This window comes from Hypoxylon trugodes, assembly GCF_022578975.1.
Source record: "Hypoxylon trugodes strain CBS 135444 unplaced genomic scaffold F4822scaffold_1, whole genome shotgun sequence".
Taxonomy (NCBI): Eukaryota; Fungi; Ascomycota; class Sordariomycetes; order Xylariales; family Hypoxylaceae; genus Hypoxylon; species Hypoxylon trugodes.
The window spans coordinates 1,448,502-1,475,568 of NW_026250016.1; the positions used below are offsets into that span (position 1 = coordinate 1,448,502).

General features: G+C 47.2%; 8 protein-coding genes across 8 annotated transcripts; 2 read left to right on the forward strand and 6 right to left on the reverse strand.

Annotated features, from left to right (window-relative positions):
* Nucleotides 1-113: 113 nt before the first annotated feature.
* On the reverse strand, nt 114-1,591 carry F4822DRAFT_423987 (P-loop containing nucleoside triphosphate hydrolase protein; the record flags this gene model as incomplete). The annotated part of the gene is made up of 4 exons (XM_051460076.1): nt 114-251; nt 312-893; nt 1,282-1,464; nt 1,529-1,591. The coding sequence occupies 4 exons, from the start codon at nt 1,589-1,591 to the stop codon at nt 114-116; spliced, it is 966 nt and encodes a 321-aa protein (XP_051319291.1).
* Nucleotides 1,592-2,660: 1,069 nt separating this feature from the next.
* Nucleotides 2,661-4,208, reverse strand: F4822DRAFT_15592 (uncharacterized protein). Its single transcript, XM_051453090.1, has 3 exons — nt 3,770-4,208; nt 3,198-3,703; nt 2,661-3,094 (listed from the first exon to the last, which is right to left on the reverse strand). The coding sequence occupies exons 1-3, from the start codon at nt 4,036-4,038 to the stop codon at nt 3,039-3,041; spliced, it is 831 nt and encodes a 276-aa protein (XP_051319292.1). The 5' UTR covers nt 4,039-4,208; the 3' UTR covers nt 2,661-3,038.
* On the reverse strand, nt 4,209-6,473 carry F4822DRAFT_15591 (PIG-X-domain-containing protein). Its single transcript, XM_051453089.1, has 2 exons — nt 5,588-6,473; nt 4,209-5,524 (listed from the first exon to the last, which is right to left on the reverse strand). The coding sequence occupies exons 1-2, from the start codon at nt 6,035-6,037 to the stop codon at nt 4,379-4,381; spliced, it is 1,596 nt and encodes a 531-aa protein (XP_051319293.1). The 5' UTR covers nt 6,038-6,473; the 3' UTR covers nt 4,209-4,378.
* Nucleotides 6,474-8,111: 1,638 nt separating this feature from the next.
* Nucleotides 8,112-9,269, forward strand: F4822DRAFT_384928 (NAD(P)-binding protein). The gene is made up of 2 exons (XM_051456572.1): nt 8,112-8,134; nt 8,190-9,269. Exon 2 carries the CDS (start codon nt 8,295-8,297, stop codon nt 9,141-9,143), a length of 849 nt encoding a protein of 282 aa, XP_051319294.1. The 5' UTR covers nt 8,112-8,134; nt 8,190-8,294; the 3' UTR covers nt 9,144-9,269.
* A 67-nt stretch (nt 9,270-9,336) lies between these two features.
* On the reverse strand, nt 9,337-13,300 carry F4822DRAFT_384931 (uncharacterized protein). The gene is made up of 6 exons (XM_051456573.1): nt 12,894-13,300; nt 12,733-12,842; nt 12,317-12,675; nt 11,966-12,263; nt 9,603-11,911; nt 9,337-9,535 (listed from the first exon to the last, which is right to left on the reverse strand). The coding sequence occupies exons 1-5, from the start codon at nt 12,935-12,937 to the stop codon at nt 9,909-9,911; spliced, it is 2,814 nt and encodes a 937-aa protein (XP_051319295.1). The 5' UTR covers nt 12,938-13,300; the 3' UTR covers nt 9,337-9,535; nt 9,603-9,908.
* Nucleotides 13,301-13,347: 47 nt separating this feature from the next.
* Nucleotides 13,348-14,907, reverse strand: F4822DRAFT_384932 (ras-domain-containing protein). Its single transcript, XM_051456574.1, has 3 exons — nt 14,644-14,907; nt 14,517-14,580; nt 13,348-14,458 (listed from the first exon to the last, which is right to left on the reverse strand). The coding sequence occupies exons 1-3, from the start codon at nt 14,716-14,718 to the stop codon at nt 13,896-13,898; spliced, it is 702 nt and encodes a 233-aa protein (XP_051319296.1). The 5' UTR covers nt 14,719-14,907; the 3' UTR covers nt 13,348-13,895.
* A 198-nt stretch (nt 14,908-15,105) lies between these two features.
* On the forward strand, nt 15,106-17,826 carry F4822DRAFT_384934 (Krr1-domain-containing protein). The gene is made up of 2 exons (XM_051456575.1): nt 15,106-15,411; nt 15,477-17,826. The coding sequence occupies exons 1-2, from the start codon at nt 15,273-15,275 to the stop codon at nt 17,285-17,287; spliced, it is 1,950 nt and encodes a 649-aa protein (XP_051319297.1). The 5' UTR covers nt 15,106-15,272; the 3' UTR covers nt 17,288-17,826.
* A 767-nt stretch (nt 17,827-18,593) lies between these two features.
* F4822DRAFT_423993 (zinc finger transcription factor 1) lies at nt 18,594-22,004 on the reverse strand (the record flags this gene model as incomplete). Its single annotated transcript, XM_051460077.1, has 2 exons — nt 18,594-20,790; nt 20,848-22,004. 2 exons carry the CDS (start codon nt 22,002-22,004, stop codon nt 18,594-18,596), a joined length of 3,354 nt encoding a protein of 1,117 aa, XP_051319298.1.
* Nucleotides 22,005-27,067: the final 5,063 nt, after the last annotated feature.

Sequence of the window (27,067 nt, forward strand, 5' to 3'; positions counted from 1 at the left end):
TCCAAAATTACACTACACGTCTAGGAACGGGGTGTACTCTGTTGTACCAAATATGTACCATAGGGGGCGTCAATCGGCTGCCAGCACGAGTCGCAAACAAATACGTAAATACTCTAAAACTTCAAGGCGAAGGACTTCAGATACTCGTAATGTGGAATATTCTCATCCACACAAGCTCTGATTACCTTCTGGGCCTCATCACCATACTTCTGTCGCCATTCTTCATTTTCAGATTCATCGGTAACAGTTTTCTGGTGAGTCGCGGTTAGCATATGAATCCATGGTCAGTTTTCATACCGAATTTGACTTACGTGGGCTGAAGTCCTGGCTGTGAGGCTTTTGCTGTGAATTGCGTCATTATGGAATCCATTCCACTTGGCAAATGCCTCAGAGACGTATTTCTGGTTCTCTTCGTCATCCCAAGTGAGCATGTCCGGTGAGAATTCGATCCCAGTTTCTTTGCAGAACGCCTTGACGACCGGCTCTGGGTGGTCGAGAAGATCATCCGCATCAATAATGGTGATGGTAATTTCTCCACCATGATGCCCATTCGCTTCGCCTGCTACGCTTGGGCCGATAGTCTTCTGCTCTCGCAGATAATCAAACAATCGGCGCAACTCTATGTAGCCGGCTTCATTTGGCATGAATTTCTTGAAGCCGGTTACTTCATCCAATGGGGGCACGCAGCATCGGAAGTACGAGGGAATACCTCGTCTGGGATGACGAATGAGGAACGTCCAGTGAAACTTCTTGAGAATCTTTAGAGGTATTACCGTTGGGTTTCCTTCTTCGGTGTAATCCGCGCTCTTGCGTAGAGACGGGGCGATCGTTGCAGGCTTCCCATTTGGGGGCATCAAGTAATAAGCCATATCCTTGATAAAAACGCGCTTGCCCTGTAGGGTGGAGAGTAAGTACTCGGTCCATGGTTGGGGACATTGGTAACCGCGTGAATGTATGTGTTTGAAGGGGATATAGATTGATAGGGAAGTGTTTAAAGGAAAGTGGAATAAGAGCGATTGCAAGCTATATGCCGATAGACCTTTGGCCAAGATGAGTTACCATTGAGTAATAAAACTCAATGTAAATATGTTGATTGTTCATCTTCAATTAAGCCGCCACGACATATCCCGGGTCCATATTAAACTTGGATTTTCACATATATGACTGGTCTTGGATGATTGAGCTCCGCACTTGCGACAGAAGAAATTTCAATGCGGAGGAAGGGATAGTAAAACAGGGTTCAATGGGTAGGAAGAGACTAGAGACAATGGGGTTTCGAACCTCGCTGCCGTCTCTTTCCAGGCGGTTTAAGACATCACTGTAAGTGGTCTTGGAAAAGCCACTGCTTTCCCTAGCGGCTTCATCATCGGCATATCGCTCACTAAGTCGCTCAGGGCCATAGTAGAAACTATCGCCGAATGGTTCATGGGCACATTTGAGAACGTCCCGACGAGTCATGAAAACCTAACATGTTTTAGTTTGGATGGCATGGATTAAGTAGGATTCGACAAGAAGTAATATGACTAACCCTTTCGAAGGCGGTGGAACAGGCACGTGGGTGCGTAACCAGGAAGACAGGTCTTTCAGACATGATGACAGTTAAGTCTCGATGTTGCAATCGGTGTGCTGGATGAGGTGATGAGTTATAGAGTGTTTGTGGCTCACTTATACAATGCGCCACGCATAAAATAGTTTATATGTGAAAGCGTATGGACCCAGATCAATTGCATTGATCTTTCGGTATTTCGAATGACTAGTAGAATGCGTTCTTCCAGAGAAAGGACCCGGAGAAAAAAAAGAGGAAAAAAAAAGAGAGCAAACTTCAGTCACGAAGTCTAGAGACTTAAATGAAAACTCGACGGTACCTACCCTCTTACTCTACTCAGCTATGTACATATGGTAAGCCATGCCTACTATCATTGATTATAGTATGAAGGCAACGACGTTTATGAGGTACAGTACTACACCTAGGTACTTGTCTATCGGTTTCGTGTATGTACACTCGCACCCACTCGGCTCTTACAGGGACATATAGCATATGTACCCATCGTAAGACTTATACTTCATACATCGGACCTACCACCAGTGAAGCTAATAGGATTAGGTTGGTTCTTCGCCCACCCGTTAAGTAGACTAATCCAGGTACAGAAAAGAGATACCAATCCAGTCCAGGTGCGTTCTAGAATGAACCCTGACCTGTGAGTTACGTCATGCATACAGATACACCGTTCGTTAGACCGACAGCTCGTATGTATGGACGGTACATTCCAGATAGCGTATACCGGCTTTCACCGGGACGTGGGAGGGTGTTACTATCTTCAACCAAGCCGAGAAGGTCTAAGGAGTGGCGACGCGGGTTGTTAACGTGGGAGTCGCCGATGATATGTGAAGGCCATGGATCCTTAGTAGGTAAAAAGTGAGAGATGACATCAATTCGAGACCAGTCCTTGAAAAGATAAATGGGGGTAAACAATGTGAAGAATGGCCACGAAGCTGAAATCCCGCGACTATTTCCTGACCTTTCTAAGGAGAAGAGAAAAAAATATTTTCAACGTGGTTCTGGATCGTTATACAACATGAAAAATGGATGATTGCTTTCAATTTTAGGTCCAACTACGCGGAACTTATTATTAATAGGTGGGTGAGTTGCGATCTAGATTTGTTAATATGGCGGTGTTGCAATTCTGTCACGAAATGGCGACATCGGTTCCCTGTTATAGGACGTGTGGGGGTCCGTTGAGCTTCTAATTGGTTCCAGTCCTAACAGGCTTTTTCCGTGACACTGCTTCACCGATATTAAAATAAGATTGGGTTTGTCCGGTACCTGAAATTCAATTCAGATCCGACCGAAACATGTCCGTCTCTGTCCCGATGATGCGTATTGATACTGTCGCTGACCAATGATATATTCTGTATGGCTTCTGACTGATACTGATATAGGGCACCATATGACCTATTTCCTTGAAGATATATGGGCATCGGGTGAACATTTGTGTGGATGAAACACTTCCGAAGAGTTATCAACAAATGTTGCCATTCTAATTCAGTCTTCCCCAACTCCAAATATTCAGACCAACCTTCGTCCCCTTCTCCACTGCGATATAATAAGCATATTACCCCAATCAAAACTGAACAATGACAGTAAAAGTAGCACAACATAAGATCGTGGCGTAAAAAGAAAACCAATAACAACATACCTGGCAAGCCCGCATGCCACGTCTCATCCCAACCCCTTCCCGTACCATCAGGACGGAAGTTCTCCCAATACACCGCATTACCCGCGACAGGTTTAAACGTAACCCCCGTATTCCCTCCTCCATCCCCATCCTGATCACCACACTCAACCCACCGACACCAAAACCGCCCAGGCGCCTCCCTCCTCAGCAACGGGAACTCCGTCCCTCCACCCACAACATCCCTACTCTCAACCCAAACCATAAAACTACTAACACGGCCCCATCCTCTTGCCCCGGAGCCCCAATCAAAGTGGTGCGAGTAATGCTGCTTAATCCCATATCGCTGAGTCCTTAGCCTTTCGATCCATAGATCATCCCTCCAGCCCTGGATAGCCTTCGCGCGGTTTTCGATACATCGCACTGTATCCGTGCGCGGTATCAACGCGACTTCCGAGTCGCGAATCGTGGTGTCGCGGTGTGTCGCGTCGCCGTCGTGTGTTACGGTTGATGGTTCGAATAGAGGTTCGCTGCGGGTTGTTTAGTGACCTATAAATTGCAAACATAAGTAAGGGAAGGTGAGTGTGATATCCGACCTAATTTCTAGTAAGTGAGATCGCTCCTCTTCCGAAAGAAAATTCTCGATATAAATCACAATTGGCGCTTTTGAGAGTATATGCACAGAATATGAGTCCTGGGGACAATCCGGGGCTGTCTGGTTTGTTGTGTCAATAGCAAGTAACGATTCATTGATGCGTGGCCGAGGAGTCCGTGGAAGACGAGATGGTTGCGGTGAGAGATATTCTATAATTGGGTTATATGCAAATAGGAAAATCGCAATTCCTGCTACTATATACGAAAACATTGTGGTATCCTTGAGACGGCCTTCGAGGAGGCGCCGTTGCTAAAAAATCATACAGGCATAGGAAATTCAGTTGGAAGATATTGTGTAAGTCTATATACGGATGATGGATATGATGGATGCTCCCTAACCCTCAGTTCCCTAGCGCTGGCCTACTTAGGTCCATGGGTGCCTAGGGGGGTACTGTGGCCCCTGTTAACGAATCCGAATTAGGTACCTAAAACGCCCGCCCCGGCCATAATACGCAATCACATGACCCCCAACACCGATTCAAATTCCATAACCCATCCTTTGACCCATGAAAATGCTAGAATATTGATGCTTCGCAATGCTATATCATAGATCATAGTCTCCTGCTCCTCCTCCTTGACCTGTCTATCTTTGGGCTAGCGGGAGGATGGTTCATTCCTAGACAGACTGTTACGAGTTTCCAGATCACGAAAGTGAGACCCATCAGGACCACAGTCGCCGTGCCGGAGCTGATCCGATTTGATAATCCTAAATCAAGCACGGGTACCTGGAGGTCATGGTATAGATTTTCGCCTTCACTTGGTTTTGCATCAACATGCCAGAATAATGTACGAGGTCCAAATAGCCCATCATATCCTAGGTTGACCCTGTCGAATGGACTGTTCGGGAACTTTGTACCATCTTCAGCGGTACAAGCCCAGAAGACTACTGGCCACGGAACGCTGATATTTCTGTATCCTTGTTCCGCAGGTGCCAAGTACCGAAGGTGAAGAGGGATTTCGGCCGTCCATGATCTGCCATTCCTGACTTCTTGTGGTTGTAGCTCTAAAAGGACACTCGATCCCCAAATATTCATGGCATAGCTCGGTGCTTCAAGATCTACAGGCTGACTGATGTACCGCAATGATGACAGGTTCTTCGACTGTAAGAATAGCTCATCTCCAAGCTGATACTTATCGGCGAATATCGTTCGGGGGAGGGTAAGGTACGAATGTAGCGAACAATACGCATCCTCCATTGGCGGTTTGGTTGAAATTTTCAACTGCATCGTTGGGTGTAAGCCCCATGGGCGAAGGAGATTAGACGAGAAGCTAGAGCGAGGGGCAGTCTTATGACGGGATGGAAAAGAGAACAGAGTTGGTGCAGGTCTGCCATCTTCACCCAAAACTGTGAGCAGTCCGGCGACACCAACTTCGTGCGACTCTAAATGTGCAGGTACATCCGATGTCATTATGCCAACTTCTGCTCTGTGACTTGGATGGGACTCGATAGACAAGGGTTGTCGTTTATGTGGCCATACGGATGTGACTTTCACAACGCGAGATATCGCATCGTATGAGAGGTCTACAGAATTTGCGTCGAGGAGTCGCTGGGCTCGTGTCTTGCAATCTGCGTCACCGGAAGCACAGACATATTGTTCAAGGTATGTCGAGAAATGGGTTAGGTCGTTGAGGATATGGTAGAATTGGTATGCAGTGGAATGGGAGAACCGGTCGTTGGGTAACTTGGTAAACGACCCCTTTTTTCGGGTATTAGTGGGTTGTTCTAAGAGCTACTATGCTTTTCTGTGACATTTACTTACGGATGTTGATGAACAATCCAACGGTCCAAAAGCTGTTCGAAACAGGCGACATAGACGTCCACCATCAGGTTTCTCGCTATGAATAGGAGTATAGAATGCATGTAATCCAGGAGGCAACCTTGAACTCCAAGGGCCTATGGTTTTGTAGGCAGTTGGCTTTTGCCATCGCACGTATAGTTCCTGGGCTTCTCGAAGCACATGTTGAAGTTCGATGGGAAGCTCTTCTAGAGCTAAGGTGATTCGGTCCTCGCGCTCAGCTATGATATCTGGCCCAGAGATGGAACGACCCGAAACTGTCAAGGAGGCCGGCTCAACTCCGTTCTCGGGTTTATGAAAGTAGGTAATTCTTTGACGCATCTTGTAAGGAATATGTTGATGTAGCTTGTGATATTCAGTGATGTCGAGAGTTCTGGGAGACTTATCACATGGATAGCTCCTACATGTCTCCATAGTCGGAGTTATAAGAACCGATCCGATGTCAGATGGTCCAAGCTTTTATGATAAGCTGATAGGGCTGATAAGATATGGTTCTTTTGCTTTTTACTAGTGGAATCACCAAACAACCCTTTCTTTCCAGTCGTCCAAAGACCACAGGAAACCCTCTACTTTTTCTATTCGCATTTTTTCATCCGTGCCTCCTCATCTAATGGGTCGGCCACGTACCCAGGTCATATTGATCGGGCTACAAGTATAGTAATTGGGCACGAAAAAAAAACAAAATTTTCCAATGGGTCCAGTACAGCTGGACTGCATTGGAACAGATCACTTTACACGTACATGCCTATCTAGCAATTCTGGGCCTAAAGAAGAATAAGGCATCCATTACACGTTTCAATATTTCGTCATATTTTACCAAGTTACCACTTTTTACTATGGTTGAGTTCCAGCGCTACTGCAGGCCTGAACGATGCGTGTTCATGCATGAAGCTATGTACCTAACTCGCCGGAAGTATAAGTCCTAAGTACATGGCAAGAAGATTTGAATCTTCAATTTCTTTTTACTTCGGTCATTGGAAGAAAGTCCATGAAATGACCTTAATCTTCTCTGTCGCCTTCATACCTCACATCATATGATGATAGCTTCGAGACAAACTACTCGCAGCCCAATATCTCAAGTTGGTGATATCAAGTATCAAGGGTAGTGGTACCTAAGTACTATACCTATCCCCTCAATGGCTGAGCCCCCTGAGGAATTAGTTACATGTACGCAGCTCGACCGCCGGTAACAAGTTCGCCCGTATAGATGATAGGACCGACCAGTGTGGCCTCGCGCATTGGACAAGCATATCCAATTGTCTCTTTCGCCTGGTCTCTATCCTCTCCGTCAGCAAGATCACTGTATTGCGCGCGCCAATTCCGAATATTTTGTTGGATTAGAAGAGTTGGGGATTTGCGCAAAAGGGTCGAAATTGATGAACATTCACTATCAGTCACCCAACGGGATTGAAGACCCAAATCCTTAGCGATGCTAGCCGCGACCTCAATCACACTGCGGCCAGTTGCATTAGCCCTGGATTCCGGCAGTATGCGCCAAATTATTGGGTCTCTGTAAACTCCTCTACCTATAACGCTCAACACGTTCGATTCAGCGAAAATCAAATCATCACCCCGGCTCCTATAGGTAATGGATCTAGATTCACCTTCAGCCCATCCAATTGAGCGTCAATAGATCATCTATATCGGCCTTACCGTATAATATCGTAGACACATTAGGCGTAATACTAATAGGAAAAATCAAGGGACACGGAACTTTTTGTGGGATGAGTAAGTCTCGAAAGCATTTCCAAGTCTGCTAACGCAATGTTCTAGTGTGCGGCGCATTCGGGCATGGAGAGTTAGTCGAAGCCCTTTCCGGCGTAACCCACGGCCCCGATTAGACATCCACGATCTGGCTCACTACAAGCTTACACCGACCCGGCCCGGTCAATGCGCCTTTCTTGGAAGATATCGGGATACAATCTGAGGGGCTCTCACGCCGTTGATCTTGCATGCTGGAGGTAATTGGTTTGAGTGGATACCCGGACTTTCTAAACGTTCTGTTGTGTGTATGCACCTTAGGGCCGCTAAAGAAGGATACAATGCATATCTTCTACTTCAAGACAGAATAAATCGGTTGTACGGCCCCCTCCACCACTTGAACCAAGGCGCCGAGGAATGGATTTAGAACTCGCGATTGATCCGACCAAGCTCTAGAGAATAATCCCCTCGAACGAGTTCGCAATCGAAATGAAGGAAAAAGAAGCGTCAGCTGATTCTCACAGCAATCACAGAGGCCTTGTATTACATAAAATATGACGGATTATTACAATGTTATCTCACACGATGTCGAATTTATAATGCCATAGGAATTTTTAACTCAAACATCTCAACACCCAAGTTCCCGTTGGCGGCATCATTAATGAACCGAACTACGTGGGTGGAAATGGAATTGCTGCATTTCGACTGACTAGTACGAATAGGGCTTAGAACCATTACCGAAAAAGGCAATTACTGGTCATCGTCGTTGGATATCTTCCCTCTACGGGTACTGAAGATATTCGTAGAGAATTATGTATCCGAATTCCCTTATATATACTCGTGTATGATTCTAATATCGAGCTAGATTGTAAGGTGCATCAAACTATCATATTACAGTTTCGCGCACGTAACCGCTACTATCAACGACTCGCTCATCCCTTAATCACCTCGCTTCATACAAACCATAGCCATGCCTAATTCAAAAAGATCCGTCCTCATAACCGGCTGTTCAGACGGCGGCATGGGCGCCGCCCTCGCCATCGCCTTCCACAAAGCCGGTTTCCACGTCTACGCCACAGCCCGGGATCCAACCAAGATGACACACCTCGCCTCTCTAGGAATCGAGACCCTCCAACTAGACATACAGTCCGAAACCTCGATATCTTCCATCGCAAACAAGCTCCCATCACTAGACATCCTAGTCAACAACGCCGGCAAGCAATTCCTCATGCCAGCCGTCGACGTGAATATCGCCGAGGCGAAGAAATTATACGATTTAAACATCTGGGCACATCTCGCCATGATCCAGGCTTTCCTACCACTACTCTTAAAATCGCCTAACGCTATGATCGTCAACCAGACCTCCGTTGGCGCTAGCGCCGCGCTGCCATTTCAGTCTATATACACCTCGTCTAAGGCGGCTATGGCTATGCTTTCGAATACCCTCCGCCTCGAACTCCAGCCCTTTGGGGTTAAAGTCGTCGACTTGAGGACTGGCATCGTGAAAACGAACTTGATTAAGAACTTGCAAGACAAGAGTGATAATATGTTGCCGAAGGATTCGATATATCAACCTGCTAAGGAAGTAGTCGAGAAAGCACTTCGACAAGAGGGGTTTGAAAGCCAGGGCTTGTCGGCGGAGCAGTGGGCAGAGGCTGTGGTGCGAGATCTGCAGAAGACTAACCCGCCGCCGGTTATCTGGAGAGGCGAGTCGGCGCTTTTAACTCGCGTATCGACGGTTTTGCCGTTTGGTATGTTTGATGGATTTATTAAGAAATTGGCTGGGTTGGATGTTGTTGAGCATATGGTGCGGAAATAGGCAGATCGTCTAAAAGGGGGAATATAATACCGTGAAACTATCGTGGGAACGTTGTGGCTTTTTATCTGGTTAAAGTATAGATAGGATAGGATTATAGAATCAAATGACGACTATCAATACGTATTACATTTGCCTTTGGAAACTCAACAGGTTCACTATGGTGATGAGTCCACCCCGTACTACAAACACTAATCTCACTACATCATTAATCACGAAATTCACTCAACAAAAACAAACCATCATCCCTCTTCTTGATCCGCGTATCAATTAAGTACCTTAACTATGCATCTACCTATGTAATGCTGAAGCTGGACCGGCTTCACAATGCCAAGTCTCCTATCTCCGACTCTTCCTTCCGTCCACTTTTGCCCTTTCTAGCTTTTCTGGCCTGACTATCGATCGTTTAGTATTTATTTATCTACCCGCCCCCTCCTAGCGGTAAAAAAGAAGTATGCCTACTATTTTAATTTTGGCGTGTCGACGACGCATGCGATGACCTTCTCCCATGCCAAAAAAAATGCTCCTCTCCTTCCCCGAGACGGAAAATGTGCGTCGGCGCAATGCAATATAGTACAGCTGGGAATAAGAAAAACGACGACCTCGCCCCCACTTTTCTTTTCGCGCCTTTAAAAACGCTGTAATCAAGCTTGTAGAAGGCCTTTAAAACAACAGAGCTTAGATATCAACTCTCGTCGGTGGCGCCGCCAATCACAAGCCACGCGAATATCGGCCCCACTTCCATTTATACGGAGTAACCGTGTGATACTAATCCCAGCGGCGCCCCTCGCGTTCCGCCTCGAGACGTCTCATACGGTCCTCCTCATCCTCCACACTAACCGCCTCACTCCGCCTACTCTTCCTCCGTCCACCACGCTCATCGCCTGCTTCGCGGCCGCGCTTTACCCCTGAACTACGTCCCGCGATAACCGCCATCCGCTGCGCTTCCTTAAGCAAGCGCTCTCTATCGCGAGCCTCACGCTCTAGCGTATGCGGATCCTTGGTAGGGGCACTGGGCGTCGGTTTCTGACTGGCGACCGAGGACTGGGAAGCGCGACGGGACGGTACGCTGTCGCGTTTGCTCGAGTTTGATGGTTTACTACTAGAGCCCTTGATCTCGAGCCCAGAAGAACTTGGTTTGCTGCTAGCTCCTTTAATAGAAAAGCTACCGCGGGGTCCGGTTGGGGGGTTGAAGGATTTATCTGAGGGTTCTATGGGAGTTGGTAGGGCACTAGATGCTTTACTGCCGCGACGATGGCGATCTTCGTCATGATCGCGGCTATGATCCTTCGAACGGTCTTTCTCCCGGTCTCTATCTCGTTCGCGATCCTGTTCTCGATCTCGGTCTCGGTGGGACCTATGGCCGGACTTTCGGTGTCGATCGTAGTCGCTTTCCCTATCGATGTCACGGTCACGATCTCGACGCCTATCATCTCGGTCGCGTCGGCTCCTATGACTTGAACGCTTATGCTCACGGTCCACAGGGGACGTCGATCTAGAACGCTCGTCGTACTTCTCTTCCCTTGAGCGACCTATGTAGTCAGTGTCATCTCTAGTGGATCGCTTTCTGCTCCTATGCCTGCGGCGGCGATGGCCACCGTCACGTTCATCATCCGATACAGACGGGGATCGATGCCGTCTATGCTTACGGGACTCCTTACGATCCCTGCTGCGACTGCGGCTCTTAGATACAGCATGCGTCCTAGATTGATCACGATCTCTATCACTGTGGCGTCCTCTGCTCTTCTCTTCTTCGTCACGTTCTCGATCACGATCACGTTCACGGTTTTGTCGGTCTTTATCTTTGGATGAATGCAGAGAACTACTCCGCGACTTTTGCTTATCCTCCGCTGGGCTTGCCACAATCGGAGGATGATTAGTACGGGAGCTTGGACTCTGTTCATCAGTAATGAGGCCACGGGCTCTTAGATGGTGAAGACTAGTGTTAGGAAGGCCTTGACGCATAGCTTTCGGCCCAGTAGGGGCATTCAATGGTCTATCCGGAACCGCAGTTTGGATATGCATTGGACCAACGCTTCCATGAGAAGGGCCTTGAGGTGCTGCTGAATGCTGATCTCTAGAAGATACATCACCCTTATCATTTGTAGGGTCGCCCTGCACAGAGTGCGACCCATTCTCGTTAGGTACTTGTTCCGGGTTCTCCTGAGCTAATTTGTCGGTTCCATCAGCGGTACTATCCTGGTTATCTGCTGCTTCGGTTTGCTCGTTCTCTCCGGTATTTTGTGCATCTTCATTCGATTCTGGTCGGATTACTCGGCCAAATTCGTCAACATTTCCGGAAGTTTGATCTGCTACTTGGGGGCCATCCAACGCCGATTGATCATTTTTATCACCCGAGTACTGAGGGCCTTGTCCGGACCAACTGGCGTTCGAGTTGTTATATCCGTGGTGATATCCGCCACGGTTATAACCTCCATAGAAGCCTCGGCCTCGGCCTCTTCCTCGGTATCCATAGTTGCCTCGGCGATAATCATTGAATTGGTTGTGGTGACCATAGTTACCTGAATTGAAGCCTGTACGGAAACCAGCATTAAAGTTGCCAAAGTCACCATTTCCCATTCCAGGAGCATTTGGATTGAAATTATCTTGGCCGACGTTCCATGATTGCTGTCCGTTCCAGTCATTGCCGCCACTATTGAACCCATTCATGCCCATGCTCATGTTCATGTTCATGCCGTTCATGCCTATGCCCTGCACACCAAAACCACCATTCATCATCATATTCTGCATCGCCATCGGGTCCATCATTCCTTGGTAGCCAAAGTTAGCCCTGGGGTCTTGGTATTTGGTGAGAAGTTTCTTACCCATCATGGGGAAAGAGCCAAAAGCGGCTGGGTTCATCCCGTTTTGCATGGCCATCATCATCTGCATTTGATTCATATCTCCATTTCCGAAGTTCATATTGAAGGCACCATTCATCGAGTCAAAACCGGTACCCATACCGTTTTGCGCTGATTGATTTTTGTCGTCGCCGTCCTGCTCAGCCTCCTGAGCATCCTCTGCTGTCTCTCCATCTTGGCCTTCTTGCTCGGCGGGGACGACTGCCTTGGATTCTTCATCCACAGCTGGCTCCTCTCCTGCCTGCACGCTTGAAGGTATATCCTGAAATATTTATTAGATGAAGTTCGATTAACAGAAAATTTAGGGTTGCCTACCTCTTTTGACTCGCCATTAATGTCCGGTTTTGAACCAGTAATCGCAGGCTCTTCTGACTCAACGGCGGTAGTTGGTGCCACCTGGTCCGGGTTTTGGGCTTCGGTGGGTTGCACAGCTGTAGTGGCGTCTGTAGTAGGTTGTTCGGTGGGGGTGCGTGTCTGGGTCGGAGTCGGAGTGTCCTGCGCTGGAGTAGTAGGCGTAGATCCATTGGTTCTTGGTTTAGCAGCTTCTCGCTTCTTCTCTTCTGTTTTCAAAAAGACTCTGATTGTAGTTCGGAGAGATTTATAAATGGTGCAGTCGGACGCGGAAACGGGAGAGTGCTCGCAGACAGGGCAGACAGAAGGTAAGGTAGATTGACCTGATTATTGTCAGCTTTTGCAAAAGACAAAAGAAGAAAGGTGAAAGATGGTCTCACATTTTTCGCATATTGCTGTTTCGCAGCATGGTAATCGAAAGGCATTTACGGCCAACTTGCTACAGACCGCGCATCGTAGCTTTGTTGGCAATTCGGCAGGTGTGAGAGAACTATAAATGTTAGCTGTTAGGATTTCTCAGCATTAAATTGAGGAAACATACTTGGCTAGCTCAATCTGAGCTGGTGTCAATACCAGCGCCGCCATTTTGGATATGGGAGGCGTTGAAGGCGATCGGTTCGGTGGACATATGGTAAGAGATATGAGAGAAAGATCCCAAGATCCTAAGGGCGCGCGCGGAGAAATCCTAGTTAAAATTTAGAAAATCAGTTGGTACCGAAGGACGCAGAAACCACTCAAGGGAAAAACCTGAGTGGTTGGATGGGCGCGTCACTGAAGCCCAAATGATATGTATTTGGTGAATGGCTAGAATAGAAGAATATTTGGGGATAAAGAGACGGTGGAGAGTTGTAAAGTTATAAAGTTGTTTGGTTCCTTCAAGGAAAATTGCAAACCCACGCGCCGCCTGATAATGGAGAGGTTCAAACTTTACGCTAGAGTTTAGCTCGGTGTGGGTCAAGAGTTGTATGTACTTAAGACGGTTTTGTTATCTGACCAATTTATGTACCTAGGTACTTAGTGACTACGATAATACTTGTACCTATGTACCATTAGAAATGAATCTGAATTGCTTCGATGAATCACCCCTCTACCTACGTATGTATCTTTTTAGCTCCATGAATATTATATGAGTAAGTACACGTATTGATCTTTCTCTCATTTATAATCACTAGCTAACGTACATTATAGAAACCCTAAGAAACTCTGCCATTCTATTCCAAAACAAGAACAAGTTCTGATGCCACAGTGATACATCAGAGGGTAACAGCCGACTCGCGTGTTACCAACTCAACTCATTCTCTACATTCTACACTTACTATGTGTCACAGGTCCAAGTCGGAGTCGAGGTTGCTTCAGGAGCTGTATCGGATTGCAAACAAATGCTAAAAAAAAGATAATTCACCCGTCGACCACAGTCCAGATACCAAATCCCAAATAAACCATCGCTCCATATTACAAGGTGAACTGTAATCATGACCATAACTGATGGAAGAACCCACCCCATCCGTGTATTCTTGCCGCCCCCTCGCCGACACCTGTGAAATCAGCATGCGCATCCCTCCTTTGCTGCTTCCCGGGGTCCATTCAGATTTACTCTCTGCTCCTCGCCGCCCCGGTTGACCGCAGCGGAAGCACCCGGACCCCTTGTGCTCTTCAACGAAGTCTCGGGGATAGCGTTCGCGATCGCGGTAAAGACCTCCGAAACGTTATGGCCAGTCTTCGCACTAGTTTCGAAAAACAATAGGTTCTCTTCCTCAGCATATGTCTTGGCTTCCTCCGTAGAAATCTTCCGGGCATCTCCGGATTCTTCCCCATCAGCACCCTCACTCTCGCCTTGGCCGGATTCGCTATCGTTGGTAAGATCCAATTTGTTTCCAACTAGAGCGATAACAATCCCAGGCGATGCTTGTCTTTGTAGTTCTGCTACCCAGTGCTTGGCTTTGACGAGTGATGTTGGTTTGGTGAGATCGTAGACGACGAGGGCAGCTTGGGCATTTCGATAGTACATAGGCGCTAACGAGGCGAAGCGCTCTTGACCCGCGGTATCCCAAATCTCAAATTTGATCGTTCTCGTGGGGAGGTTGCATTTTTGTGTCAGGAAGGCGGCTATACGGGATTGACTTAGAGATGTGGTTGCAAATGGGAGTTTAGACAGCTAACTTACCACCAATAGTTGGCTCCTTGTTCTCTTGGAAATCATTGTTGACGAATCGCAGGACAAGGGAAGACTGTATACTAATTAGTATTATAGTTGCCGAGATGAGATGAAGCGAGCGTCGTGGGAGTTATACCTTTCCTACAGCTGCCTCGCCGAGAAGAACCAGCTTGACGCTGCTGCTCGGCTTCGGAGCGTTTGAGTCGGCCATTCCGTCGAGGTATTTGTTGAATAGAACGGCGATATTGATATTCGGGTTTTTGTTTATGAAGGGTTTGTGGATGCGAGAGAAATCGCCGATTGTAAATTGTTTATCAATAGAAATGAAAAAACAATTATATGTAATGGTTCGGTTGTAGACGGACTAGATGCTCCACGGTACGTTGTAGGCAGATGGATTTCTAAATGTATGTATCGAATCAGGAATGACGACGCTTGGAGGAGACCCAGCAGAACTAAAGATACGGAGTTAGTACTAATTGGGTTAGTACAACAGTCACGGAACATCGGCGGACCGGCACCGTCCACCGCCCAGAAAAAGTTCCAGACCCCTCCGTCACTAGAGAGCGGCAGAAAAAAAAAAGTTAACTCTTTCGAGGTTTGCTCTGAACTTTACCACTGACCTAAAGCTGTAGTTTCCAACTGCTGCAAGCTCGTCGACGTTTTGGCAACTGCCACTTAGCTGCACATTTTCAATTGTAGCAGGCGTCTTAAAAGGCAATTTCGAAAATCTTCACATTTTAAAGTCAAGTTTGGAAATTAAAAATGGCGAGCTCCGACAATCGAAAGCAACGCCTATTTGACGACAGTGACGACGAATCAGACGGAGGTGTTAAACTACAAATCAATGCCGAATATGCGAAAAGATTCGAGCATAACAAAAAGCGAGAAGAGTTACACAGATGTGAGTAACTAACACTTTTCTATTATGCCTTGCTTGGTTTTGTGGGAAACTAATAAGTACATCAGTGGAGGAAAAATACAAGTCTAGGCAAGCAAACGGCGACAGGTCGAAAGACGACGATGATGACTCCGAATCCTCATCAGATGACGAAGATGAGAATGGTTTCCTAGCGACTGAAGACCTTGACGCCCAAATATCTGCTACCCTTCAAGCAATCAAAAATAAAGATCCCCGCTTATACGACGGCAAAACTACATTCTTCAAACCAATTGACGAAAATGCGCCGGCAGAAGATGCAAAAGCAAAAGAAAAGAAGGAAAAGCCTGTTTACCTACAAGACTACCATCGAGAAAAGATTTTACGTGGAGATACTGGAGCCGATTTCGACAACGAGGAAGAGCCACCGCGAACCTACGCACAAGAGCAAGATGACTTGAAGCAATCTATCAAGGACGAAATCAAGGCGCAACTAGAAGCAGACGATACTTCAGAAGATAGCGACAGCGACGAAGGTTTTATCAAGGCTAAAGAGGAGGAGAAGAGATCAGCTCCCGAAAACGGCATCCACCCTTCCAGAGCTGGAAAAATCAAGGTTGCGCCGCCTGATCTCGCAGAAGCGGACAAGGACCCGGAGCTGTTCCTATCAAATTTTATGGCCTCACGTGCTTGGGTTCAAGAAGGCGGAACAAATTGGGAAGCATTTGAATCCGATGAAGACGAAGACGACAAAGCGGATGAATGGGAGGCGGCATTCAACCTGCGCTTTGAGGACCCGAACAAGAGTAACGAAGTTCTTAAATCATACGCTCGTGATGTCGTCGCATCGCGATCAGTCAGGCGGGAAGACAAGACGTCACGAAAAAAGCAACGTGAGATAGAGCGCGAGAAGAAAGAAGATGAAAAACAAAAAAGGAAAGAGGAGAGGGCACGATTACGCCGTCTGAAACTCGACGAAGCCGAAACTAAGCTACAAAAGATCAAGCAAGCTGCAGGTTTATCTGGCAAGACACTCAAGGACGAGGAATGGCAAAAGCTACTTGAAGATTCTTGGGAAAACGACAAGTGGGAGGAGCAACTGAAGAAGACGTTCGATGAGCAATACTACGCAGCGGGTGGTGACGCTGAGGAGATGTCTGATGAAGACGAGGAGGGTGGTGCAGGCGCCAAGAAGTCTAAAAAGATAAAGAAGCCTAAGTGGGACGACGATATCGACATCAAGGATTTAATTCCGGATTTCGATGACGAGGAACGACCTAATGTTACACTCACCGATGACGAACGCGATGGAGGAGACAACGAAGAAGAAGGAGAGGATGAGCCGGCAGCCAAACGCCAAAAGACTACTAAGGAGCGTAAGCGAGAAAAGCTCGAAAGTCAAAAAGCAGTGCGACAAGAGCGAGCTAAGCTAGAAGCCTTCATCGACTCAAAGATGAATATCGACGAACCTGAGGCTCTCGCCAGTTCCTCCACCGCAAAAGGCCACAAAGGCCCATCATTATTCCATTACCGCGAAACGCGACCTGAGTCCTTCGGTCTTACCACACGCGACATCCTCATGGCCTCAGACGCGGATCTCAACCAATTCGCTGGTCTGAAGAAACTAGCCCACTTCCGCCCCGCAGATAAGCAATCCAAGGACCGCAAGCATCTGGGCAAGAAAGCTCGTCTACGACAATGGCGCAAGGAGACTTTCGGTCCCGAGTTCGAGAGGGAACCGCCTGCGTTTAATCCCGGTGGGGCCGCGGAAGACGGAGAAAAGCCCGACACCCGGGAGAACAACAGCAATATAATTGAAGGCGGATCTAAGAAGAAGCGAAAGCGCTCGGGTAGGGGGAAGAAGAGCGGTAAAGGAGATGAGGAAGTGGCTGCAGCATAGCATAGTATCCAACCGCTAATAATTTCTCGTTCTATGGATTTTACTTTTTTTTCTTGTTTTTTTGCTTTTTTTCGTGTTTCCGTTGTTCTCGGCAGAGCATCTCGGTAGATGGTTAGATCAATAAGATGATTTGATACCCCAAGTAGAAATCCAGATTCTGCGGACGGACGGCATAGAGATCTAACTAAACCATATCGAATCGAATCGCATTAACAACACGTGGTTCTATTTTTCGTGTCGTTTCGTTTCTAATTCCCCCCCTCCCCTTTCTAAATCCCGGTCCCGCATCCGCGATGGGCGTGGGCGGGATCTGCCCTGGTTGTTGCTCCGCTGGGTTTAGTTGCCGTGGACGGAAACTGGCACACACACACACAACCCCAAATGGCACGATGGGGGCTGGATGGCTGGACATCGTACCACTACTTGGGCTTGCGCGCGCGGATCTCCGACCGGCCAGGAGTTTTTTCTTGTTAGGTTAGGTCGAGTTAGGTAGACATATAAGAAAGACGCGGCCCATGTAGGACTTTGTAGATTTTTACGTGTTGTAGAAATTTTTATTTATTTATTTTTTATTCTTGCTAATTCCTTTCCCAGTTCCCATTTCCTCAGAATATGCCGTTTCGATGTGTCTATTGTATGGCATCATATCATGCCAGATTCGGACGACGGCAGATCATGAGCGCGCCACGATTACCGCCACCAATTCCGGATAGGACCCCGGCTGAGGACCTACATATAGGACACGCACTACGGCTATGAACTTGAGGATTTTCTCAGCAATTCAGAATTCCATTTGTCTAACTTCCTGGATATCCCCTACCCATTCTTCATAATAAACACAGATATAAACAAATATTTGAAGGCAAAAACAACGAGCGCGAAGCCAGCTGGCCACCCAACAGTGTAGGCTGGTACTTGAATTTTGGTCCTTTTCCACCCATCCCTCCGGAAGAATCCCGATACTCAACTCCGCTTGCCTTGCGTCCCGTTCGTTGGTAACAATAGAAACCCATTCGTTCGTTAAGGACACGCCCCAGTCCTTTTAAATGCATTCCAAGAAAATGTACAAAATAAAATGAGGGTACGTATGCGTCATCCATCGTTGAAGAATAGAAAACCGTCATGCTCGTTCCTCTTCCCTCTAAATATAGGGTATATACTACAAGTGGTGAGTAGATAGGTAGGTATATGTCAACGACAAAGCCACCGCGGATATATGTCAGAAAATAGTGTCCGCTTGCACAAGAGCGGTTCTCAGCCTGGCCCAAGGTCAGTTTCATGGTGCGGATGCCTCAGTCCGATCATTTCATCGGCCACCTCTCCGCAGTCCCAATCCAGCTCCTGGGGTATGCAAGCCACCAGGACTGAACATGCCAAATCCGTCTACACCACCTATACCGCCCAAGTCTTGGCCGATTTCCGGCGGCTCCATGTTGAACGGCATGAACCATGCAGAAGACGGCTCAGAGACAAATCCGCCCGGCAGCCCACCATCATGATGATTGCTTGGGCCCTCGCCCGAGCCATGATTTGACCCATTCGTATTGTGTCTACTATTCCCATTTCCAGCCAAAGCGTCCCAATCCATGATCGCCTCAGGCCCGCTAATCGTCGAGGGATCTAAGCTATTATACGCATTAAATACGAGCTGACGGTCGAGCTGGGGTAGCATGCCCGCGGCGTTATTCGAGAGGGACAGGGATAATAAGTCCGGGTTATAGAAGGCGGGATGCTGATGGCCGTGACCATGGCCATGTTGATACCCACCGACGGCGACGGGGCTAATCGGCGACAGGGCATGATAGTTCGCTGTTGCGTTTTGTGAGCGTCCATGCGCAAAATGGGGATTAAAAGAGGTCGGCCTACTTGCTTGTCCGCCCATGCGGGAATAATTACGGTGCGCTTGCACCCTCTGTTGTTGTGCCTGTTGGATACGCTGGATCTGCTCGGGTATGCTGGCGCCATTGAGGTCGGTAAGAAGGGGCTCCAGTTGTTGCTGTTCGCCCCGTGAAGAGATGCTACCTTTCTTGGCTATTGACTTCCGCTTCATCAAGGGCGGCCTACTTGCTCCGCCGTTCTCGCGACCCTCACCAGTGGTTTGTGGAGGGGAAAGCTGCGTAAAGAATTCCTCAACCGTGTGCAATTCCGGCTTCTGTTCAAGTACAGCATCTTCACCTGTTTCCTTTTTCTTAAAAGAGGCTGGTTCGACGAATTCTGGTTGCGATACGCCGTGGGGATACCGATCGAACCAATCTCCATACTGGAATATCGGCGAGGGCGTCGAGTTGTCGTTAGCTGGTGTGCCTTGTCTAGCAGCATCAGCACACGTCTTATATTGCTCGCGTAAGTTCTCTGCCATAAAGTGAAACATTCCCCAATATCGCTTCATCTTAGAGAGGAATTTCACGTTTATCGCTAGATTTTTCTTCGCTGCTGTCTCGACGGTGGAATTCCCGGAGAAAATTCCAAAAATATGAACTGTGCTTGATAAAAAGGCACAGTATCCCACAAAAGGTGCTGCGATCATATAATGTTCCGAGTCTTTTAGCAACTCGGATATTCTGTTAGCAGCAGCAAATGCTTTTGATCCAGCCTGTGTGATGAAAGTGTTGGGAACATCCATTTTCGATAAGCCACCAGGGGAAGAGACGGCGAATCGATTCATAAAAAGGACATTCTGTTGTATGGATATATGCAGAAACAAGAATTGGTTCGCCATCCCCTCCGTTTGATGTAGGTGGAGATTCTCGGCGCTGTATTTTAGACCATCCGGCAGATTATCAGCAAAGTCTTCGGCTTGTTTAAGTAATCTAGCATATTCAGAATCGGTCTCCCATATCGGGGATTCATCTGAATCCATGCCTCCTTGATTTAGGAAATTTATTATTTTCCCCCATAAAGCTATGGCGCGTACCATATATGCTGCTACGCCCATGTTGTCCTTGGCGTCCGAAAGCTGGCCTTCATCCACGGGTACTGGATGAGGAACCTGCCCCTGTAAATCCTCGGTCGGGCCTGGCATGTCCAGTTGGAAGAGCTTCTCTTTAATGGGTAGTTGAATCTTGACTGTCTCTTCCTTTATGAACATAGGACGGTCGGTTCCTGAAGAGTTGAAACGATCCATCAAGAAGCAAGCCCACATGGTGCGTCTTCGAATTTCACGATCGATAAAGCTGAGCTGTTTCGTCGGGTTTATCCGCATAGGATCGTATTCTAGATCTTTGTGCAGTTGCAATGCGAAAGCCATCCGAGTGGCTTGTCCACCTAACGCCCAACTCCGACCACCATGACATGTACCAAATTCATGCAAGCCGAGAAGTAGTAAACACGTTAATATCGTAATGTTAGGCCATTCATAACGTCTCGTTACAATATCTCGAGCCGGTGCTGCCCATTCTTCTCCTCGAAGGAAGTTGTTCGTCATGGAGAACTTGGGATGGGTAGAGAAGCGAGCAGAAATTGCACAAACGGAGAGCACTAAAACTGGGGGTAAGGAGCCGGCCCTGGTGGTGATAAGTTAGTGTTAGCTGGAAAATCAGGAGCGAAGGAAGTAGGCGTACTTTAGTTTTCTCATATAACTCGGTTTGTGAAGAAGGTGGTATGCCTGTCCGTAGATGTTCTCGAAGAATACATCCGCCAGGTGTTCTTGAATATCTTTTGCCGGCAACGCCTCGACGCCTTCGTATAGCAGCTTACTTTCTTCAGCTTCTTGAACTTGCAACGACGTCGGCTTACCGGAGCCCTCCAGCCTAGTCTTGGGCCCATTCCTAGCCCAGTGATCTAAATCTGGACCAAATGCCTCTTCCGCTCCCCGCTTCTTTGTCGTTTGTTTTCCTGTAGGTAGAGTGCCAGGGATGGCTGGTTTAACCACACCCCGGACAACGTTGCTGGCCGAAGTATCCTGCTCTGATTTAGGTACAAGCTTGATGATCCGGTCTTCCATCCTCTTTAGTCGCTTATCCAGCATGGCCATGTAATCGGTTCGCGGGGCTGCCTTCCGTGTTGTGACTTTATACACACAAGGGATTCGAGACCGAAGACAATGCTTACATGCCGGCTTCTCTCCTGAACAACGTATCTTTTTTCTCCGACACGCAATGCATGCTAGAGGTAATCTTTTTCTCTCTTTTCCTGCCTTCGTTTTCAGCTCACTCCAAGCTGGCGCAGGGTCGGATTTGTTTTCCTTTAACTTTCCTCCAAGGTCAGTACCATCACCGAGCCCACCAGTAGATAGGCCAAATTCATCGGACATATTGTCTTCTAAAGAATTGGGGCCAATGTGAGTACTCTCTTGGCTTCCGTCCTCAGAACCGTCGATGCTGCGCTGTCTGCCCGGCTGTGTGGGGTCTATCATAGCATAAGTAGCGCTGTGAGGGCCAGAGGCGGTAGAATCCTTCCGTTCACCAATGGATGAGATGGAGGCGTGGCCGGGTGTAGCGAATAGATCATTGGTGTGGTCTTCTAGGGACATCATCTGACCGGCTTCGGGGATTTCCTGGAAGGGGAAATGAAAGTCTGGGAACTGAGAAGTGTCGATCAGACCGTGAGAGGCAGCATCATTCGAAAGGGCATCATGGTGGCTATCTAAGGAAAAGCCATTTAGGTCCGCCGAATCAATCGGGTTAAGCTGGGGTTCCGACTTAACTACGGGCTGAGAGCCATCGATGTCCCCGGATGGGAAGGACTGAACACTAAGGTGAGATTGACTAGGTGACATTTTCGGGGGTTGGAGAGAGCCCTCTCGAGCTTGGAAGAGGGAAGGATCAACAGCGCCCAGCGTTACTCTCTCAATGGTCGTAGGTTTTTGGGTCTTTTGCTAATTTCCTGCTGTGTCCTTTACGAAAAAAGAACAGCCCAATGCGGATAGTAAGAGACTCGGCCCCGCGCGACCGGATATTTCAACGTCTCACCCTCAACCGGCCGAGTAGGTTTATCAGAGAGCATCAGATAACAGGAACGCCAGCGCCGTGCGAGCATCTATCCTGGCAAAACAGGGAAGGAAAGAAAAAAGAGAAGAGCAATTGGGAAAAAAAGAGAAAAAGAGGGAGAAAAACCTCTCGTTGTATATGAAGAGATTAATTGTCTACCATAAAGATAGCAATAGCAACAGCGACAAAGAGTAGCGCTGTGGGATTTCTGGATTTCTGGAGAGAAGGTAGGTTTGAGTTAGGTGGTGTAACGGGGTTCGCGCCGGTTAGATAAACGTCTTGTCATCAAAAAGAAGTGCAGGTGAGAGATTGGAAACCGCACCTCTTTCCTGCAAACCTTTTGTGGGACCCATGCGTGTTCGGGCTAGCAATTGTGGGGTAATAAAGCTAACCACTATGGTTTAAGTTGGATGGGGACTCGACTCGACAGGTGTGGAGCAATTGGATGGGTCATGGATGTACAGAAGAAGGTACTATGGTGTGAATGGTGTATGGTGTATGCGGGTACGTATAGCAAGGGTATAGCAAAGGGGGACAGGGGTATGGTGGTTCAATGTTGAAATGTTATTCTACCTACATACATAAGGTATTGTGTATTATATTGTGTATGAGTAGTATAATGTATAATGTATAATAATATTATAGATGGATTGGATTGGACATATCTAATCCATTGTGACCCGAGTTACAATTGATACCTATATCTTTGTAAATCAATCAGCTAGTTACTAAGAAAACTATTGCCAACGATATCCACGAATAAAATACGCCTCATAGTAACACATAGGAGTATATATAAATAGTTAAAGTATTATACACCGCTGACATATGTCTACAGTTACCCTTTTGAAACATTTACTAACTCTTCTCTACTCTATCCTCGGTGATCTGCACGGTCCTCTAGAGCACATCTTGCCAAGAATGGTCGAGGAACAAGGCTTTAGCAATCACTTAGGCATGTCTGGTAGGTCTGGTAGGTCTGTCAATACTATACCGACTTGTCACTTGACTCTGCAAACCACATAACATAGTGCCAGCGTGCGGTAGTACTATGGGAAAGTCAATATACGAATTCTGATTGGTGGAAATGAAGGAGTTTACCCTATGGGTCTAGCCTCTTTCCAGCAATGATAAACTAGACTCTTCTAGCCACCTACCTACGATACCTAGGAACCTACCACAATAGCAGGATAGGTACCTTACAATACCTATTCAGCCACTAAGCCCTGCTGAGGATCTGTTGAAAGAGAAGGAACCTGATGTGGGGGCACTTTTCCATGTCTTAAACCTACCAGGTACCTTACCTTACCTTACCTACTTCTCCTAATTAACAGATCCATTATATATATGTGTGTATACTTTGCTCCCTGATTTACAAGAGATAAAGTGTGAGTGTTTAGTATCTAATTCTACTAGTTAGACGACTTGAAGCTCTTGCATATAGAATCTAACAGAAGAACTTCCAACATTCCAATATCTTGAATGGACTATTTAATCACGAGGTTCAGCGCCCTGGAGCTAGCATGCCGAGTTTCCCCCGCCCCGCTACGCCTAAAATTCAGCGTCTATGTACCAAATTAGGGCACATCGATTATTGGTATTAGCTTATTCATCCTCTAAGATATACACTTAGCTAGGGTTCTACTCGATGTGGAGAACTTGGCACAGCTCTAGGACGCAACTCTCACGAGGCGACCCACTCGACCGTTAGGATGCTAGTTGCGTTTCCAGCCGTAGAATACTCGTTAATCAATGCTTTCGTGTCTCAGCTACGAACTACGAGCTACGAGCTACGTACAGCTACATGCCTCGAAATCGCTTCCTACATGCTACCCGTGTTCCGGCGTATGAGATGGGCCTGCAGATCACCTGGGCAGCATACACGATACCCACATACGGAGTTACCTATGTGTATAATGTCTTTGACTACATATCATACATATCATACGTATTTACCTACGTACGATCCAAGATAGTAAGTTGCAAGCGACTTGGTGGGCACTTAATGTTGTTCCTCGATCCTGTTGAACTATACATGAGAGAAAGACTCCAATGTTTATCGGTCTACTAGATAGATACATTGGGTTTGGTGATCTAGGCGAGCGGCTACTTGGCTGGTACCCAAGATGGAAGATGGGATGTCAGGATGTATGTTGTATGTATGAACGGCACAATCGCTAAATTCGTTTGGCGGCTTCCAATATGATCCCTTCACCCAATCCCTCAAGCTCGGGAAAATAATGACTGTTTCCGTCAAACCATGTCGTCACGCCGCATTGGCACTTAGTCCTTAATTCCTTTTTAAACAGAGTGGTTCTTCATTTCCCTCGTTGACATTGACATCATCAAAGAGGAATGGAAAAGATGAGCCGTTTAAAGACACCTTCGTTTAAGATGGGTTGGTATTATGATATTGGAAATAAATCGATCTAATTGATAAATAATAGTGGAGTAAAAGGACCTTAGGGGGGAAGATGGGAAGATACAGGCTGACGGGCTAGCATCCACAATTGAATTGTACCCAGAATTCAACAGTTTAGAGCCTCCGGGGTATCATTAGCGTGTGGAGACGGAGCACATCTTGGCACGACCAAGGACCCTAGTTGGCTTGCTAAGCTCTAGACGAATGTGGGCAATGTGGGCTTGCTTTCAGGTAGGTCACAGGTAGGTCAGCACGCCCGCACGCACGCACGACTTGCAGGATTTACGGTGGAAGGCTGCAAGTGCTGTGAGTGCTGTGAGTGCTGCAAGTCTCCCCCAAGTTCTTTTCCCCTCAGTTGCTTCTCTTACGCACCTAGGCAGTCGGGGTAAGGACGCGCTATTTATCGTTGGGCGCATGACGAATGCATTTCGTGTACCTAGCTAAGGTACCAGTTTGGAGAAATTCAAGACTATTCAATGTTGTTCGCGCTTAAACGAACGGACGCAAGAGTCGAATTGAGGAGCATAGGCCGTGGGGTTGCGGCGGTCGTGGCGGTCGGTCTCACTTACATCTCCATTTTCTACGCAGCGACGCAACTACACAGCAACGTACATCATCATCCTCAAGTAAAAAGGCAAGAAAGACATGGATGTATTGTGCTAGGTTCGATGTACCCGCCACGAAAGTCAATCGGACATTTTAATCCATGACATTGGTCCATGGGAAAATGAGATTTTGAGTTAGAATATTGCTGTAATAGGTTAAGCGCGAATGCGCAATGAAGGCCTGAACAGGGGGGTAACAAGGAAGTGTCAGGGATTGAGGAAAGATTCTTTATGAAGAAGTGGAGACATAGCTTGTAATTCTACTAATTCTCATTGGCCACACGCTTCATCTCGGTCATAAAAAATTATAAAAATGGCCGGTCATCAATTACAGCCCGCGCTTGCTGTGCGTTTGCTTGCATGCATGGGTGCTAAGGGTGTCGAGGAAGTCTCGGTCGGGAATTTATTTATTACTTCTTGGAAGTCTTGTAGCGAATAATAACTGAAAAATAAAAAATTAATTCCCATCGCCCATCAACTCATTCCCCCATTCCTCCTAACACATCCCTCATTCTCTCTACCCTACCCTTTTACATCCACAACGTCGTCATACTGCCCTTTTAGGTCACATCAACCCTATTAAACAATCAGGTATTTTTTTTCTTTTCTTTCTTTTTGCTTGAAACTGTCAAGCATTTCATAATGCATAAACAGAAACACAAACGATACATTATGCTCGCATTCGGATCGGATCGTTAGATGGTCCCGTTGATCATATCTTAACTATTATCTCTCTTCTCTCTCCTCACGTTCAATTCATACACACAACATCTACCATGCTGTCCTACCCGTTCACTACAGGCCATACATATGTCATGAATGACCCCGGTGCTCTTAGAAGAGAGTAATATTCGGCTGGCGAGGCAACCCTTCCTATTCAGGGATCGTCCAGGACCCTGCTATGGCTTGAGAACCAGACAGGGCCGACAGGCTACACCCTGTCGCAGATCGTGATGTGTTACCAACACGACGGCCTGACCAAGAGATTACGAGAAGTCAGATTGTCCCCATGATTTGAAGCTACTCGCATCCTGCAAATAACGGAGGATTTATTGACTTGCTCAAGGGAGGGTAGACCTTCTAAAATTCCCTAATTCCCTTCCTTCGATTCTGCACATGCATAGATGAGAGACCCGCTTCAGTCATATACCACGCGGAGGGATCTCTCTCGCAGCCAGCTAATCAGGCTCGAAAGGCTTGAATAGAGCTGACATAATTCACAAGTAGGTACATGTATTCCAGCCCGTTCCGACTAGATGTTTGGACGAATTCGAACTTGGACCCATTTCCTGTTTGGAGAGCTACCTTCCGATAGCCCTGCTCATTCTGTCAAATCCTCGTCGCGCTCATCTACAGTAATTTCCGGGCAAAAATCTACATCATGGCTTATCTGCAAGAAAGGTTACGCAAAGCCGCATGACAAGTACATATGTAGTCGTGCTCTATATTACCCCCCTAGGGGGAAAAGGGTTGCATCCGCCAGAGCGAGCAAGTCCCGAGCGACTTTATTTTTCTCGTCTACTGGGTATCTAGGTGGTGAGAGAATACTCGCGCGCCAACTTTTTTATTTCCTCTTCCCTTTCGCTTGTCGATCAGTTATATCGACATATCAACAACCCTCTCCCAGCAAGGGGGGGCGGCACAATGTACATCTCGGAATGTCACCGTACATCTTCTTGACCTAGCTTGGCTACCTTCAGACCCGCCGGAGGCCCATCGACGATGTATTTATACATAGTATGTTTCTATTCAGGGGTGGCGAAATCGGACCCTATCTTGCTTGCCATTACATTTCATAACATCCAATCCATACCTGCCAGCTCAT

Coding starts and splice junctions, on each gene's coding strand:
- F4822DRAFT_15592 (XM_051453090.1), bottom strand. CDS start 4,038: ATGTTTTCGTATATAGTAGCAGGAATTGCGATTTTCCTATTTGCATAT. Junction 3,704..3,769: donor TCTCACTTACTAGAAATTAG/GTCGGATATCAC, acceptor AACAACCCGCAG/CGAACCTCTATTCGAACCAT. Junction 3,095..3,197: donor GTGGCATGCGGGCTTGCCAG/GTATGTTGTTAT, acceptor ATTATATCGCAG/TGGAGAAGGGGACGAAGGTT.
- F4822DRAFT_384928 (XM_051456572.1), top strand. CDS start 8,295: ATGCCTAATTCAAAAAGATCCGTCCTCATAACCGGCTGTTCAGACGGC.
- F4822DRAFT_384931 (XM_051456573.1), bottom strand. CDS start 12,937: ATGGCGGCGCTGGTATTGACACCAGCTCAGATTGAGCTAGCCAA. Junction 12,676..12,732: donor AACAGCAATATGCGAAAAAT/GTGAGACCATCT, acceptor GACAATAATCAG/GTCAATCTACCTTACCTTCT. Junction 12,264..12,316: donor TTAATGGCGAGTCAAAAGAG/GTAGGCAACCCT, acceptor TAAATATTTCAG/GATATACCTTCAAGCGTGCA.
- F4822DRAFT_384932 (XM_051456574.1), bottom strand. CDS start 14,718: ATGGCCGACTCAAACGCTCCGAAGCCGAGCAGCAGCGTCAAGCTGGTT. Junction 14,581..14,643: donor GCGAGGCAGCTGTAGGAAAG/GTATAACTCCCA, acceptor ATTAGTATACAG/TCTTCCCTTGTCCTGCGATT. Junction 14,459..14,516: donor CAAGGAGCCAACTATTGGTG/GTAAGTTAGCTG, acceptor AATCCCGTATAG/CCGCCTTCCTGACACAAAAA.
- F4822DRAFT_384934 (XM_051456575.1), top strand. CDS start 15,273: ATGGCGAGCTCCGACAATCGAAAGCAACGCCTATTTGACGACAGTGAC. Junction 15,412..15,476: donor GCGAGAAGAGTTACACAGAT/GTGAGTAACTAA, acceptor TAAGTACATCAG/TGGAGGAAAAATACAAGTCT.
- F4822DRAFT_15591 (XM_051453089.1), bottom strand. CDS start 6,037: ATGGAGACATGTAGGAGCTATCCATGTGATAAGTCTCCCAGAACTCTC. Junction 5,525..5,587: donor TGGATTGTTCATCAACATCC/GTAAGTAAATGT, acceptor ACCCGAAAAAAG/GGGTCGTTTACCAAGTTACC.